The following is an 18,557-nucleotide window of genomic DNA, read 5'->3' on the forward strand; positions in this document are numbered from 1 at the left end:
CATTAAATACCACACTATTTGATCATCCAGGACTCCTGTAATTTCAGTGGCAGTTACACAGACAGCTCTTCTAGTCATCAATTTGGAAGCCTAAAGCTAGATGTATTCAAGATGCAAATAAACCTTAAAAAGGCAATCTAGCCAGCTAAAACTTGGAACCATTTCTCAAGTGAAGTTCATACTCTACATCTGATGTATTGACATGAAATAAATCACACTGGTCAAGTGCAACTCAATGGCTTGACATCCTCATTATTGAGAGGTTCTGCGCAATGCTACGCAACAGGTTAGAGAATTCCTCCTCTGGCCTTAAGTCTCCTGCTCACTAAGGAATCTTCTTCACTTTTTGCAATCCCCTGACAAAGGGGTTATGTATCTTCCAAGCTGTACAAGACCTGAGGGAGCAGCATCATGGAGCATTTCTTTCACCACACAACCCTGTCCCATTTCCTGGCCCCAAGTTTGATTCTGTACACAGATGGAGACAGGTCAGCAGAAGGAATGAAAGTGTGTACTGCGTATCACATGGATACGACCATACCATATACAAAGGGACAGGCAATTGCATAGTCTGTCTCCATCACATTCTGACATTCAACCTTCAGATACTTGATTTCACAGACAAAAATATTACTACAAAGGTTTTAAACGAAGTTCTGAAAAGAAAAACAGTGAAGACAAATTTTATTAATGAAACTGCAACAATCCCTCTGCCATGCTACAGCAGTAGGATCTGAAGCGGTCTGGTAGAGACTGAGCTATGTGATTAGCTGAATGAACTAGCAGGAGGAGAAGGATTTATTCAGGTCAGAAAAGCAGAGAACTGCAGATAAAGCATGAAGTGCTAGAGCATACTTGGACTTAAACTCCAAATCTTTCTTCCAAGTATGTACCTGATGTGCCTCAACCCACACAAGTCACTCAGGTATTACTAGTTGTAAATGGAAAAACAGGAAGTCTATCAAGGTTTCGGTGTTTGTGTTTTCAACACAAAACAATACTTGAAGCTTCACCATGATAGTTTTCAGTATTACTTTTCAGGAAGAAACAATGCTTATTCTGGACAGCACTACACCTGCAATGTTTTCAGATGGTTCCAAAAGAAATATTATGTTTTTACTACATATAAACCTGCCTTTTCTGATTATTTAACCCATTTAAGATTTTGATATGGCATTAAGAGCTATTCCAACCCTTCACCCTTCTTAAGATCTAACTGGCACTTAAGTATCAAAGACAGATTTGCATTGCAAAAGCCAATTTAAAAAAACATACTGTAGTAAGGCACCAGTTAAAAAGTGTTGTGCCTTTACATAAATTAGGCAGCTCCTTTGACTTTCCCTAGTTCAAATCCATCATGATAATGGCAAAAACCTATATATTATATGGACTATATGACCACCATACCATCTCCCTCCACTACCCTGATGTTTGTGTGGTTGTATTCTAGTTTCAAATAAAGCAAGCAAAACCACTTTTAGAAATAAATGATTTATTTTACAAATCCAGTTTACAGGATGATAACATGCTTAAGTTTGCACAGCGAGAGGAAGCAAAGAAGGAAAGAAACACTGGAAACTACAATCTCAACCTTCATTTGCCAGAAGGAACCAAAATGTAGAAGCACACACTTAATAGGAAAGAGACACACATGTATCCTGAAACTACTGATCGTTACAGAAAACTAACAAATTTCTTGCTGTTTGCAGTTTCTAAAAAGCAAATCTTTTCTAGTAGAAGCCTGGTATAACACTAAACAACTTACTCTCAAGGTGCAGTAGCATACAATTTCAAGTTACAGGCTAATAGTGCTGATTTAGAGTATTCTTCGTAATGTAATACTTTATCATAACTTCTGACTTGTTTTTTAAAATCACATGAGAAACTAAAGAAGGAAAAGATCAATTTCTATAGGAGTCTCAGTTAGCACAGAAACTTTGATTCTCGCACCTCAAAAAAAACCTCAAGAGTAAAGGCTTCTCATCTATAATCATGCATGCAAAAGGTTCTTTAAAAGCACATTGTTAAACGCACTACAAACATGCCAATCCACACCATTATCAATTTTCCCCTGCCATGACACATTTATAGCACGGTGTCAAAAACATAAACTGAAGCAAGAAACCAAGAAAGTAGGTCTCTAACATAAAGCATTCAGTCACTGTCTGAACAGTCCACACTCAGGTACAGAGAGTATGTGTTTTGGTTTGATTTTTTCATACAACAGTTGATTAAGCCATAAAGCATTCAGTCACAGTCTGAACAGTCCACACTCAGGTACAGAGAGTATGTGTTTTGGTTTGATTTTTTCATACAACAGTTGACTAAGCCCCTCTGTCACCTTGCAACACCTTGCGTTATCAGTATCTGTCATCCTATTGCAATAAAAGAGCTTCAGTTTCTGATGTTCAAAAATTTTAGATCCATCAAACTGTAATATATAAACAGGCCTTTAAATAATTTAAGAAATTTATCAAAATTTATCAGCCTGTTAGACCTTTATGCAAGACTAACTACAGGTAAATTGCTCCACGTTATCTATCAGCTGTTAGGCAAAACAGTGCAGTTATAAGACTAAAAACTCAAAACTTGTATTCATTCATACATATGATAGAACACGGCATGTTTTTACTGGATTTTCTTTGCCCTGGCCTACATTACTCACCAGAATGTCATTTTCAGGTAATGAAGTTATTTAATGAGTAAGTAGCAGTTAAAACATGCAAGCTACACCTCATAACAGTCTCTTTTAAAGATATCAGGTGCATCACAGTACAACATTCACACACACCATATGAATTCAACATACTACTGCTCAATTAAGAAAGGAATTAGCTGCCTCCCAACTGTTACCTTGAGGCCAAGGAGAGACCTTACTATGCTAACTATCCCCACACTTACCACAGCCTGAAAGCTTCCAATTAAAATAAAGAGGAGGGGAAAGAAATATTAAAAACCACTCACAAAACTGAGGGATTCAAGTGAGGTCAAGAAAAGCAATATAGTTAAACCAGAATTTAAATATTCCATGTCTTATTCCAAAGCCTTCAGCAACCAAAGCTACCCTTCCCCCAAACTAAAGGACTGAAGTCTGTGTAGTCTTACACAGCTCTTGGCACTTAACTGAGTTAGTAGACAGGTTTTCACACACCTACATTTGACAAATCTTCTGGAGCAGCACAACAACTTATGCACACTGCAGCCAGAGGATGCTCTTGTGCAGCTTGCCAACTTAATAGGATGGCATAAGGCAATGTAAAACATGCGTCAAGAGCATTCCCTCTAGTTCTGAACAAAAAAAATTACAATTTTTATTGCATGGAATTGCTCTATAACCTCCTAATACAGCTGTTAGGTCAACATGAGACAAAGGGGCAACCATTTGTGTGGTAAACATCCATATTGGCTTGGGTTAGACTATATTTGTTCAGTTTTCTGGCAAAGATTTTTTTGAGAACAAAACTCACCAGAATTGCGGTGTTTGGGTTTTTTGTGGGTTTGGGTTTTTTGGGTTTTTTTTTAATACTTAAAATGATGGAATCTTAAAGAGCCTTTTAAAACTATCAATTAAAATAGTATCTTCTACATCAATACAGGAAAATTGAACTGGAGATTTGAACACATTTTGGATTACCTTCATTTTTAACCCCATTAACCTTACCTAATGATCATATAGACCAGAATGATAACAGAAGCAAGATGTTGAATGATCTCATGTGGAAAGCAGCAGAATTAATCACAACAGCAATGTAAGAAGGTGGTAATTGCTGAGATCAGTGTGCAAGAACTGCTTTTATTGTCCTCATTGCCAAACTTAGAAATTTATTTCTCATTCAGAGACTCTGAAAGTCACTCCTTAAAGGTATAAACCTCCCCCCCCCTTTTTTTTTTTATTTCTGACATTTCACAACAATGCTACGAGCTAACTTAATGAGAACAACATCAGAATATAAATGACAGTAAGCAGCAGCTCTGGGAGATGCTGTAGAACTAGTCAGAAAGAATTCATTACCTAAAGACATTTCTTAAGCAAAGAAAAAAAAAACGTTTGAAGAAGGCTGGCAAACATCATTAGAGAAACAAAAGAAAATTGCTTCATAGGCTTCTTTCCTAGTTACATGGCCTTAGTTTACTTTTTTTCTTGGTTTTTGAAGTCTCACTGTTACAAAGAAATTGTAAGGCTCTTCCAGCTATACAGTTTACAAAACACAGTCTGACACTCCTGATCCCCAAGATACAAGCAAACAACATTCTGAAAACAGATCATTTTCCCCAGTCATATTCTTTATTTTTACCTGCAGACTTCACCTACTTACTGCTTTCTACCCCCTAAATAAAAGCTATTAGCAAGTCATGTCTAAACGTTACTCAGAATACCAAAGGTCAGGTTACGACTTGGGCTTCTTAATGTCTGTCAAGAAAGTTTCAAGCCTTTCATTGTTTGTTACTTTTCAAACTTCCTTGTTCACATCTGACACTCAAGAAACAGAGAAATAAAAAAACGCAGCACTCCGGCTTTCTCCACCTCTCTTCCAGTTCTTTAGGGATTGTACATATCACTAGCTTTTTAGGAGCTTCCCAAATGTTTCATGACAGAGGGCAGATAAATCTCAACACATAAGCAGCCAGAGAAACTTATTTTTAAGGGTATTTATTCATAAAGAAGGTAGAACCCTACTCTTTTCCCCTTCTAAGCTGTGGTAAATCTTCATTGTGATTACATGCACCTGACACTTTTTTTTTTAATCCATTCATTTCAGTTTTCCTGATCTTCAGCATTTCCTGAAAAATACCCACACATTAAGCCGCTTAGACAAAAAGAATATATGACTACTTTCAGCTAGTAAAAAGAGATACACAGTCCCAGTTTCACTGATAAATGATGAAACTACCTTTTGCTTTCTTGGAAAGTGCCTTCCTCTTTTTGCAAGGGCAGAGTACACATCTATATTATCATGCTGTTAGTTACACTTAACAACAAAAAGGAGACTTACCTGCTACTGTGAGCTTTGCTGTTCTGCTGACAATGGTCCCCAGGCTTTCCACAGTTGCCACACATTGATAATATCCTTCATCAGGTTTATTATGCTTGGAATGCACCACACTGTTTATTAATAAAGATCCATCTGGTAGCAACTGGCGACGGTCATCTGACACCAAGTTTAGAAAAGTCCCATCTTTTTTCCATTCAATTTTTGGAGAAGTTTCACAATAAGCTGAACAGTTCATTATAACAGAAGCTCCACGAACTGACAGAACGTCCATTGGCTCCACCAGAAAGTAAAAAGGAGTGAAGGTTCTCACAAGAGATCCTGTAAAACACAAATCAGACCACACAGTTTTTGGGTTAGCCTTCTACATTTTTTTTAAACATAAAATGCATCCTCATTTCAAAATATTGTAACGTGCACAAGAGCTATCACTACTTGCAATATTGTCTCCCTGAACAGATTAGAAATAGCGTGGTCTATATAACAGTATTTTCTGCTCTGACTGTTTATACCAATGGACTCTCTTAAACTCAAAGAGGTTTTCATCACTGTAACATATTCATCTGCTCATACAGGAATCAGTGTAGTTAATAGTACTGAGCAATCCATTACAGACAGAAGTCTGCCTCATCAAAACTCATGCAAAATAATACATGTGCTCAAGTACCACATTTATAACAGACAATACGTACTCTTAAGGCTCTTTGTGGCCTTTTGTGGTATGGCTGCCATACCACAGCAGTGCCATAATTCGTTTTGTATAGCAAAGATTAAGAAACATTAAGAACAATTCAGCCCTCAAGAGAAAGAGTCACCAATTCTGAGTTTAACTCACCGTGCAAGTGTCATAAAACATTTTTTTTTACTTCTAGTTCAGGATAAACATGATTACTTTTCCATTTTAAGTATTCCCAAAAGACTTCTACAATTAACATCTACTTTCCATTAAGAAGTTAATTTTAATTACCATATTTCTGGTGTATTTGGTCAAGCAGAAAGACTGTGTGTCAATATCACTTTGACTTGTCTTAACTTAATCATCCATAGAAAACAAAGAAGAAAAATTCTTTCAGGAAAGAACAGTTTTCTAAATCAGCAGAATGTTGGGTTGAGAGAAAACGGGATCTTTAAAGCCAACCTTAGAAATAACATCAAGGCTCCCCACCTATACTCTGACAAATTCCACCTTTCCTCCACTTGGGGACTAGGAGTGGGATATTTGCACACAACATGAGGGCAACATAAGTTGAAATACTACTAGCTATCTACTAGCAAACAAAAAACTAAAGTGCACAGACTAAAAGGTTAACAGGGCTCTCGAAGCGAGTCACTTCAACCCAGAGCTGCAACAATTCCTCCTATCTTTTATATAAAGAAAGCAAGCTCAAAAGGAAACATGTGAAAATGCCAGCTGAAAACAAACACACAGCCAAACTTACAAGGTCTTTTTGCAAGGCCTAGAAAATAACTATTTTCCCTAGACACAACAGCTAAATGACAATCCTAATGAATAAAGCATATTTTAACAAGCACTGTGTCTACTAATGTACTCTCAGCATGAAGTGGCAGACTGACTACCCTTGTCTAAAAATTTTAACAGTAACTTTGTGAAGTCACAGGCTGTTCAGAGACCAGAAAGGAGACTCCACTGGTAACACTTTGGGTTTTTTAAACAATTCAAGTGGTTTCTTTTTTTTTAAGCTATCTGCTAGCATGTGCTCCAGAGCAAACATGGGAAAAACAGTTGGTCTTTGAAGCCTGTACATAGTTCTTAACAGGAAAAGAAAAAAAAAAGTCTTGAACTTGGGGGGAGTGGGTGTTGTCTCCCACTTACATGTAGTCTTTAAGATGAACGTTCAGACAATATAATAAAGCAGTGAAGAAAGACCTGTTCTCCATTGTACAGCACAGGTAGATACTACATTATTTTTATCTGACATTGGTGTGGCAAACCTACCCATGAACCAGTTTACTTGATCTGGCAGTAAGCAATACATGATATGGTAAGAATGTTTTTCCTTTTAAGCACTTCTCCTAAGAATGTGAAGGCAATCCGTAACACTTGTGAAAGGCATTGTTAGAAAAGGGTTAAAATGCATTCACAAAAGGAAGCTTTTACCCACACACACTAAACCCTTCAGAAAGGGTCATAAAAATGTTCATCTCAAAACTGTTTAATCTTTCACAGTAAGGTTGATAATGAAATGCTGAAGTATGTTAAGACCACCTTGAAGAGGAATATGCATTTAAGAACCAGATTTGTTTCATTAAGTCACAGAATAATTACAAAGACTGTTTTTAGAAAAAGTACAAATATGAAGGAGACCTTTACTTGTAAAGAAAGTTTGTCCTTTAAGCATTTTAGCTTCTTCAATCGCTTGTTTTGGAGGGTTTGTTTGGTTTTGAAATCAGATTTACCTTCTAAAATAGCCTTAATTACCAAATTGATATGATTCCCTGTATCACTGAATTGCACAGAAAGTCTCTCATCTCTAACAAGACACTTCAGCTTCCCCCTGGAGAGGGACTCCAGCCTTCCTGCACAAAGCCTATTGTCTTTGCTACTCAGAATTCCACAAAAACCTGAAGATAAGGCAGAAGGAGTGGTGTGAAAGAAACAGATAGATTATGCTTTTGTAGGTTATATCATTCAAATATTCTTCTACCTTCAAGAATTCAAAGATGAAATAAAAAAGAAAAGCCTAGAAAGACTTGAAGTTTCCCTAGTGACAGTAACAGTCTCAGACAAGACTGAAGACCTGTTACGTTGATATCCAAATCCTTGAGATTACGTCTTTCCTGAGGATAAAGAAAAGGACAAGAAACTCCCACAAAACAATAAAAACCCAGAACATATTACAAAATTTCTGGGTGCCGCTTATGGTACTTTGGTTTGTATAACAACATCTATGTGCAGATGTACCAAATTTCAGCTCTAATATATTAAATGGCAGAAAAGAAACAAGAGTCATGAGCGGCATGAAACTATTTTAACCTGTTTGTCAGTGTAATCTCTTCCATCACTCCAGAAGCCTAATGCTCGTTTTTTAGAATTAAAATATTCTGCTTTATTGTCTCTGGGTTTTCCAAGAGAAAGCATTCTACCCAAGCTATCAACCTTTTTTCCACCCCATTTACAAGTTTCTGTAAGTTTTGCCAATACAGATCCAGACCCCTACCAGAAGAAATACAAACAACCTTGAATTTTCTTTTTCTCTGGCTTTTCAAATAAAACCTAGGAAACCCTTGAAAAGGGGAGGATGGCTTCTTGTTTGCCTTGCCTGGCTTTGGTGCAGACTGGAGCAGATCAAATCCACTGATGGGACAAGACTGTTCAGGGTGCCCAAGAAAATAACATAGAATCGTTTAGGTTGGAAAAGACCTTTAAGATCATCCATTCCAACCATTAACCTACACTACCAAGTCCACACTAAACCAATCAAGGGTAGACTAGACTAAACCATGTCCCAAAGTGCCACATCTACCCTTTTTTTGAACACTTCCAGGGATGGGGACTCCACCACCTCTCTGGGCACCCTGGTCCAATGCTTGACTACCCTTTCCATGAAGAAATTTCTCCTAATTTCCAACCTAAACCTCCCCTGGCACAGCTTGAGCCCATTTCCTCTCATCCTATTGCTAACTACTTGGGAGAAGAGCCCAACACCCACCTTGCTACAACCTCCTTTCAGGTAGTTGTAGAGAGCGATAAGGTCTCCCCTCAGCCTCCTCTTCTCCAGACTAAACAACCCCAGTTCCCTCAGCCACTCCTCATAAGGCCTGTGCTCCAGACCCTTCACCAGCTTCGTTGCCCTTCTCTGAACACGCTCCAGCACCTCAATGTCTTTCTTGTAGTGAGGGGCCCAAAACTGGACACAGTATTCCAGGTGCGGCCTCACCAGCACCGAGTACAGGGGAACAATCACCTCCCTGCTCCTGCTGGCCACACTATTCCTGATACAAGCCAGGATGCTGTTGGCCTTCTTGCCTACCTCGGCACACTGCTGGCTCATGTTCAGCCGGCTGTCTACCAACACCCCCAGGTCCTTTTCGGCCAGGCAGCTTTCCAGCCACTCTTCCCCAAGCCTGTAGTGCTGCATGGGGTTGTTGTGCCCAAAGTGCAGGACCCGACACTTGGCTTTGTTGAACCTCATACAGCTGGCCTCGGCACATCGGTCCAGACTGTCCAGGTCCCTCTGCAGGGCCATCCTACCCTCCAGCAGATCGACACTCCCACCCAGTTTGATGTTGTCTGCAAATTTACTGAGGGTGCACTCAATCCCCTCATCCAGATTGTTGATGAAGATGTTAAAAAAAGACTGGCCCCAAAACAGAGCCCTAGGGAACACCACTTGTGACCAGTCAGCGCAACTGGACTTAACTCCATTCACCACTACTCTCTGGGCTCGGCCACCCAGCCAGTTTTTTACCCAGTGAAGAGCACGCCCATCCAAGCCATGAGCTGCCAGCTTCCTAAGGAGAATGCTATGGGAGACAGTGTCAAAAGCTTTGCTGAAGTCCAGGTAGATGACATCCACAGCCTTTCCATCATCTACCAGGTGGGTCACCAGGTCATAAAAGGAGATCAGGTTGGTCAAGCAGGACCTGCCTTTCATGAACCCATGCTGGCTGGGCCCGATCCCCTGGTTGACCTGCACTTGCCTGTTGAATTCACTCAAGATGAACCTCTCCATAATCTTCCCCGGCACTGAGGTCAGGCTGACAGGCCTGTAGTTCCCCGGGTCCTCCTTCCGGCCCTTCTTGTAGATGGTGTACATCACAGAGCATAGGGCAGAGCACGTCAAGAGAGAGCATGCCAAGAAGAAAAAGCAGCACAGAAAGGATTACAGACTTTCAGAAGGAATGGGAAGCAGATTCTCAGCCAGGTTTCAGAGGTAACAAAAAAAGCTCTTGCCAAGAGCCCTGTGAAGACACAGCACAGCCTGCTTAAACTCAGGATACTATCACACTCCTACACAGAAAGTAGTGGACAAAAAGATAATAAAAGGGGTGGTAAATGACTATGTCCCACCTTGAAGGAAGTTAAACTAGAATTGAGACCTTTTAGACTGCAGTCTCAGGAAGGTTTTGCAATTTAGAGTTAGGGGCACTCTGGAGAAGTGCTGGTGGGCTGCATCCACACTCCAACCAATTGAGGTCATACCTCATTTAAGCCTCGATTCAGCATGAAAAGGCTTTGTACATACAAGACCTTAATAAACTTCTATTTCTGTCAACAAGCCATTTCTCCCACTCCATCAACCTACTGATTGTTCAGTTAAATGACACCACATTATTAAAGACTGAATTGGTATATTTTGTGCAGGGAGTCCTTCCTCTTTTCACATACTTATCTTTGTGGAGGTGTGTATGTACACATCAGTGGCTTGATTTGTGTTAGTATTGGCCCAAGAAACTTAAATAAAAGCAAGATAAGTCTATCTTCCTGCTCAGAAACAGGAACAGTTAGATCTTGCTCATTCCCAACAGATTCCCCGCCCCACAGTCTGCTCTTGAAGACCAGTGGTAGGGACCCAGCAATTCCTACAGGCGTTCAGTTCCAGTACTTTATTATTAGGACTGTCTATTATTAGGACTATCAAGCAGTATTGCTATGATTTAAGCACATTTCTTTTTGCCACTGTGGGCATGAAAAACAGGCTGTTCATCTTTCCCAAGTCTTCTACATATTTGAGGACTTAAATCCTTCTCCAGCCTTTTCTTTAGGCTTAGCATTTCTAGTTTAGTCCTAGGTAGAAAACCTAGTACTAGGTAGACAGTAGGGCTCTCATAATTAACTGTGAATCCCCTCCAACCAGTCAACATTCTTCCTGAAGTGCTGTGCCCAAAACATGATGGAGACCGCCAGCAGAGACAAGATCAGTATTAGGTTCAGGTACAGTATCATTTCACACATTTTGGAGGCTCTGCAACTCCCTTCATCCCTCCCAACATAGAGGCATTAGGTTTTAGCACAGAAGCATAACACTACTGACTACGCTGATCTGTAATCCCTTCACTACTGTAATCCCTACATCCTTTTCTTGGAAACTGCCATGAAGCTTGTTCTTTTCCATTTTATGTTTGACTAGCTAACTACTCCTACCTAACTGTATTAACTTTCACTTGGTTCCTCCAAATTCTTCCTCCTTCCAAAAAAGTTCACCAATTTCGAACTCTAACCTTGTCCTCCCTCTTGCAGCTTTAAGTCATGTGAAAATTTAACAAATTAGCTTACTCTGTCATCCAGGCTGTGAGTGAAAGATACCTAGTAGAAGTTTACTCAGAATACACAAGTGCAAAATCCTACACAAAGCAGCCTTCAACATCACGGTCTTTATTTCTTCTCTCAACACTTACCCATCCCTTTTCATAGCCATCCTATGTCAGTTAACACCACGTTTCCCTATTTCCTTACAAGAGTGTAATGTGATGGTAGTGGTTGAGGAAAGAGTTAAAGAAGTTACTTTTTTCTACAAAACTTTTTTTAACTACTAAGGAAATTAGAATGGTCTGAAAAATATTTCTTTAACAATTCCATATCAATTAAACCTCCCGCCCACATTACCTTCCAGAAGTTCGAAAAAAGTTTGTCCACTCAGTTTTTCCAGGAACTGAAGGCAAGCTGACTACTTTTATGCATCCCTAGTTCCTCCTCTCCTCCCATTTAAAGTATTTGGGGTTTTTCTAGTCCTCCTTGTACCTCATCTCTCCTCAAATTCCAAAATTAACCAATGGTTCTGAAATTGTTTCAGCCAAGATAAAACTCATCACAGAGAGATGATTTGCAAATATTTAACAATTAAGTACTTCTAGCCTGTCCTTTGCTAAACCTAGCTGATCTCTTACCCTCTAAGTATTAGGATGAAGGACCATAAGCACACAACTCTTCTCACTGAAAAAGGACCAAAGAAAGCACATTTTAGATATGACACCAAGTTCACAAAGTTAAGACGAAATCTGCCGGAACCTCTCCTTATAGCATGCTTCCCCAGAGACCATGAAAAGGCTTTTAAAGTCAAAACAAGGAAGTCTTAATACAACATGTTCTGGATACAGGAAATCTGAAAGCAGCAAGGTAAGACATAAAGAGCTCATCAATCACTCTTTCCAAATGCTGCATTTTCAAAGGGTGGTATACCTCAGTGGAAAAAAGAAATCCAAGGCTTCCTTTAGCCTTCTTTCTACTGCTACCATGCCTACAGAAGGACTTTTTTTTTTTTAATGTTCTGCCAGCTGCATCACATTTTGTGCTGTGGTACATCTTTAATAAGGCTTCAGGTGAGGAAATGCCTAGAACAGTAAATGCAAAGCAAGTGCTCAAGTGGGAAGAAGCTTTCCTTCATTATTCAGTTAATTTCTGAAAGATACAAGTGTCCTGTCCTGAGACCACCTGAGCATACATAAGTCCATGGTACCTGATGAGATACATCCCAGAGTCCTGAGGGAATTGGCTGATGTAGTTGCCAAGCCACTCTCCATGATATTTGAAAAGTCATGGCAGTCCGGTGAAGTCCCTGCTGACTGGAAAAAGGGGAACGTTGTGCCCATTTTTAAAAAGGGAAGAAAGGAGGACCCTGGGAACTACCGACCTGTCAGCCTCACCTCTGTGCCTGGGAAGATCATGGAACAGATCCTCCTAGAAGATATGCTCAAGCACATGGCGGACAGGGAGGTGATTCGAGACAGCCAGCACAGATTCAGCAAGGGCAAGTCCTGCCTGACCAACCTAGGGGCTTTCTATGAAGGAGTGACTGCATCAGTGGACAAGGGAAAAGCAATGGATGTCATCTATCTGGACTTCTGTAAAGCGTTCGACACAGTCCCACACAACATCCTTCTCTCTAAATTGGAGAGATATAGGTTTGATGGGTGGACTGTTCAGTGGATAAGGATTTGGTTGGATGGTCGCATCCAGAGGGTAGCGGTCAACGGCTCAATGTCCAAACGGAGACTGGTGACAAGTGGAGTCCCTCAGGGGTCTGTACTGGGACCAGTTTAATATTTTCATCAATGACATAGACAGTGGGATTAAGTGCATCCTCAGCAAGTTTGCAGATGACACCAAGCTGAGTGGTGCAGCTGACACACCAGGAGGACGAGATGCCATCCAAAGGGACCTGGACAAGCTGGAGAGGTGGGCCTCTGTGAACCTCATGAGGTTCAACAAGGCCAAGGGCAAGGTCCTGCACCTGGGATGGGGTAACCCCCGATATCAGTACAGGCTGGGGGATGAAGGGATTGAGAGCAGCCCTGTGGAGAAGGACTTGGGGGTACTGGTGGATGAAAAGCTGGACATGAGCCGGCAATGTGCACTTGCAGCCCAGAAAGCCAACCGTATCCTGGGCTGCATCAAAAGAAGCATGGCCAGCAGGTCGAGGGAAGTGATTCTGCCCCTCTACTCTTCTCTGGTAAGACCTCATCTGGAGTACTGCGTCCAGCTCTGGGGTCCTCAGCACAAGAAGGACATGGACTTGTTGGAGCGGGTCCTGAAGAAGGCCACAAAAATGATCCGAGGGCTGGAGCACCTCTCCTGTGAGACCAGGCTGAGAGAGCTGGGGTCGTTCAGCCTGGAGAAGAGAAGGCTGCAAGGAGACCTTATTGCAACCTTCCAGTACTTAAAGTGGGCCTACAGGAAGGATGGGAAGAATCTTTTTAGCAAGGCCTGTTGTGACAGGACAAGGAATAATGGTTTTAAACTAAAGGAGGGTAGATTTAGACTGGATAAAAGGCAGAAATTTTTTACAATGAGGGTGGTGAAGCACTGGAACAGGTTGCCCAGAGAGGTAGTGGAGGCCCCATGCCTAGAAACATTCAAGGTCAGGTTGGATGGGGCTCTGCGCAACCTGCTCTAGTTAAAGCTGTCCCTGCTCACTGCAGGGGGGTTGGGCTAGGTGATCTCTAAAGGTCCCTTCCAACCCAAAGCATTCTATGATTCTATGATTCTGATATCAAACTTAAATCATTAAAATGTGATCTTTGACAACTGCCTGACACAAGCTTTTCAGAAATTATAGCATTCAGGAAAATAAGACAAAACCACTCTGATCTCAGTTCTGCTTAAGTACATATAAATTACCTCAAATTGGTACATGGCAGTATGTATTAGAAGATTCCCCTACTACCAGTGCTATAGATTCAACTTTAATCCACTGTTGCCACCAAAACTATTTGGTAGTGATATACTCTTGGCAACGACCATCAGCTACAATCAAAGCAGAGGACTTTAACACCAGATTTCACATAACTATCAGAAGAAAACTGCATTCCATTTTACAAGGACCAAATGCAATAACCATCCAGAAGGAAAATGTGAAGCACAGGTATAATTTCCAGAACCACTTTTTCCAAACAGAGTGGTAAGTGAAGGCAACCCAATACATCTTTCATCAACAGTACCTGACTTTAGATTAGTAGTACACAAGGACTCAGTCATTGGAAGGAGTCATATAGGGCTTTGATGAAGAACGATCGCTTAGTTTTACATGTTGAGGAAAGACACGTCAATTGAGGGGGAATGATACTTGTCCTTTTAAGTTAGACTCCAAAGCAATTTAAGAGTACATACATAACACCCTTGAAAACTGACATTTAAAACAGAAGCATTTGACAAAATCCTCAGACTGGCAGGAACTAAAGCCCCTTTTTATGTATTGCAAGTCAATGATAAAAGATCCAAGCTCTCTTGGATTGAACTTTGAAAAGGCTTTTCACCAGAATTTAATTAACATTCCCAATGGCCTTTGTAATCCTAAAAACAGTATGTCATGCCCTTCTTAACCTAGATCATTAAAAAAAGCTGTCTTCAAGAATTAGCCAAACAGATTTTAATTGAAGATGTTACAAACACTATCCTTTGCAAGCTGCCAGCAAGAGCTCACAATGAACTTGTTTTGTGGTTTTGTTAAAGTATTCATTGCTAAGGAGCACATTATCTATATGGATAAATTGCTACATGTCTTAATCTCTAAATAAAATGTAAGTATTAGCAGGTTGGTAAATTTTTTTTGTTTCGTTGACAAAAGTGGAAACATTCTGCACTGCCCAATAAGCAATATAAGGTATTATAATATACCACAGCAGAACAAATGTTTAGACAAAGATAGCTTTTATGCTTAACATTACATTTTTCCCTTATGGGAGAATACAGACCACCTGACCAAATTAAAGTGCATATGACAGCAATATACATCAGCCAACCAAATATGGTTTAGGATACATGTTTTTTTTTTTTTTAAAAAAAAAAGCACATCCAAAGCCCCATCATATACATGGTGGTTGGCAAGTTCACTCCTACTGAAAAAACAAGGCCAAATTCTCTAAACTGCATTCTCTAAACACCATTTCATTTATTTCTTCACAAAGACTCTGCAAAACATAAATTATGAGACAAAAATGATATTGCACTTCAGCATCAAGAAAAAAAAGGAAAAAGTCTAAGAGCTATCCCTGACTGCAGATGTACAATATAAATCCTTCTGGTACTTTAATAATTCCAGTGGTAGGCTGACAGCAGAATCTAGGAGAGCAAGTGATGTAACATTATAAGTAATGCCATGTATAAATCTAGACTTTCCCAGACTTACTAATTTCCTTTCTCCTTCAGCACAAGCAGATTTCCTCTTTTTATGATTTAATACACTATAACAAAGATATTCATCAAAAAGAGTAACTCATCTTCACCCCAGCATCATTAAGCATTGTGGGCTAACAATGATGTTTGAAGAATGATATGGTGCCTCAGATTTTACCCTGGCCTGCAAGGGAAGGGGCTATGTTCTGACATCCTTTTCTTTGCAATATGGGGAAACCACCTGTACAGAATACTCTTCCACCTTTACTAAAAAGGGCTTATTCTGTGCTGTGGAAAGACAGAAAGAAAACTGCTTGTTCAAGCAAACTCTCCTGAAAGAGAGTGGCATAAAGCTAGATGCTTTTGTCCTGTTCTTCTCTTTAGTTGTGTCAATTGTGCACAGGTGCTACCTTACAATACAGGCGAAGCAGACAACACTGAGTGAGTATTAACAGCCTGGGATGCCACCAGAAAACCTATACCCTCAATCATTCTCCTCAATAAAACTGTAAGTTTAGAGAAATTATTCTTTACGGTCCATTGTGAAGAGCACCTATCAATACCAACAGGCCTACACACAGGCTGTCATCAACACACATATGGCAGCTTCTAGTTATAAGGAACTCTGCTCTGCCTGTTTGCTCCTTTGTTTTTCAAAAGGCATCCATCTAGGATTATGAAGCTGTGAAAAAGCAAAGTATTTTTGCGTATAATTCTCTAATGGTTTAATGTTACTGAGTTGAGGTTTCTGACACCATGTACTAACAAGAACACAGAAGTCAAGATACTCATCATTACATAGGAATTACTATAACATAGAAAGAAATAATACACATTTCAAGACTTTGCCTTTGGTAACTTAGGAGTTTCCCTCCCTTTCAGACAGCACAAAAAAGAAATCATCACAAAAAAAGACATCAAAGAAAGAACAAATTCAAGTAAAGCAAACTACATTTTGCAACGATGCTTTTACAGCTCTGTCTATACTCCCAGTTACCTTTCACTTGCTAATAACAAATTATTGTTGGCTTAATCTTAAGTGACCTTCCTGACAGACCTCAAGCATGGAATTATATTAAAAAAAATTAGCCCATTAAAAAACGTATGCAGAAATAGAATTAAGAAAAAAGTATCCAAATAGCGTACAGTGTGCCTGCAGTAAAACACTGAAAAGTAAGCATCCACGCATTTACTCTAACCACTCTTTCTGTAAGTGATACCATCTCCTCATATATTATTAAATAATGGGAAGAAAAACAGGATAATGATCAACAGCAAAATCCAAACACAGATTGTAATCTCAAATACCAAGCATCTTAGGAGATGCATTTACATCTGGTATTTAGTTGCACGGCCTTTCTAACACCTCTAGGGAGTTAGAAATTTTTACCTGAATTTTGAATGCATAGAAGCAACTTTCCTATTGACAGTGTTGCTGCTTTTAATTGTCAAAAGTTCTGTGACAATGGCTGCCTTAAACAGCCAGCTAACAAGCGCTGCCACACTGAGTCACTACCCTTATGCCCCTTTACTAAGGGGCTGCAGTTCCATTAAGCTTGGAAAACTGAAGTAAAAAAGATGGCACAAACTCCTCTTGCATCAATTTCCCCTAAAGCACGACTCCCTATAACCATTTCCAGTGGTACACTTGTGCAACTTGTCCAAAAAGAAATCCCCACCAAGATGTTTCTCTCTTGTCTGGTCCAGCATTCCACTGTTAGATGGTTACCTTCTGACAAGGGTTTCCTGACCTTCCTTAAACCTATACTCAAAACTCAGAAAACTGTCAACCAGCCATGCTTCAAACACAAGTTCTATTGGACTTTTTATTCCTCCCAGCGTGCAAGGAAAGAGAGTCCTTTATAATCACGAAGACCAAAAATTTGGATCTCTTTCAAGTTGCTTAAAAACAACCCTTGGGTTTTATAGAACTCACTTTTAGGAACTGAGGCCCACAAACCACTCACCTTCTGCAAGGAACATCCTTTCAAAGAGATTTTGTGTTTACAATCAAGGAAAAGCAAGTCAGACCATCAAATGCCATATATTTGCATTAAGCCAATGAAGGAACTACTCTGAATATCCTAACTGCAAAATCTCTTTTCATAACCATTTCAGAGGGAGAACTTAAAGAATTTTATCAACCTTTTCCTTTTTTTGTGGAACCGCCAAAGCCATTTCTCTTATTTCAGAAAACTATCACTTTTCATTCAAAGAGCCAATCTCTGACACATCCCTTCAAGCTTACATAGGATTTAAAAATGGTACCATGTTTTACTTGCTACAGAGGACAAAACATTCTTGCACATGATATCCCCTTTCTATTGCTGTTAATGACAGAAATAAGCTAGAATGATAATAAAGTAAAAGCTTTTTGACTCAAACTCCAGGCACAGAAGTTACCTTAATCAAAATCTCTTGGGATTAGTTGTTCAATAGATGACCTAACAGCAAAGCCAAGATGCTTTCACAGGGTGATGACTGTCATTAGGGTAGCAAGCGCTAGGAAAAATGATGTGCACTCTACCCCCTAACAAAGCCTTCATCCAATGTCAAACTTCTCTTTTCTCATCTGTCAAAACAAACCAAAGTGATTACCTTTCATATGAAATTAACAGTATGCCAGGAGTTTTTTTTTTTTTTCTTCCCATTCCAGTCCATTTTTGAATGCTTTATATGGGTCTTATTTCCCTGCAATTTTCTTCCTCATATTTCATGCAAAAAGATAAAATTAGTTTCTTTGCTTGTAACTTCACAGCCCTGGCTGAAACCCCATTTACAGCTGTCAGGTCTGGTAGATTTTACAGTAATCTGACTTCAGGGTCCTTACAGTTTTTATATTCCTCCTTATCAAGTATGAAAAAGAAAAGAACAACAAGCAATTTTTACTTATTTTTAATATTAGCAGTGCTCCCTTCAGAAAGCACATCAGTTACAGTGGACCAGAGTTCAATTATTTAATTTAATTCTTCCAGTGTCCATTTTCATTTCTT

The 18,557-nt window shown here is 39.7% G+C and overlaps 1 protein-coding gene across 1 annotated transcript in view; it reads right to left on the reverse strand.

Annotated features, from left to right (window-relative positions):
• The window catches only part of NEO1 (neogenin 1), a 221,306-nt gene that overhangs the window by 146,451 nt on the left and 56,298 nt on the right, over positions 1–18,557 (reverse strand). The window contains exon 2 of the mRNA XM_075713990.1: positions 4,995–5,312. Coding sequence (XP_075570105.1) covers positions 4,995–5,312 — 318 coding nt within the window. The remainder of the gene's footprint in view (positions 1–4,994; positions 5,313–18,557) is intronic.

The sequence above is a fragment of the Pelecanus crispus genome, chromosome 7 (assembly GCF_030463565.1).
Source record: "Pelecanus crispus isolate bPelCri1 chromosome 7, bPelCri1.pri, whole genome shotgun sequence".
NCBI lineage: Eukaryota > Metazoa > Chordata > Aves > Pelecaniformes > Pelecanidae > Pelecanus > Pelecanus crispus.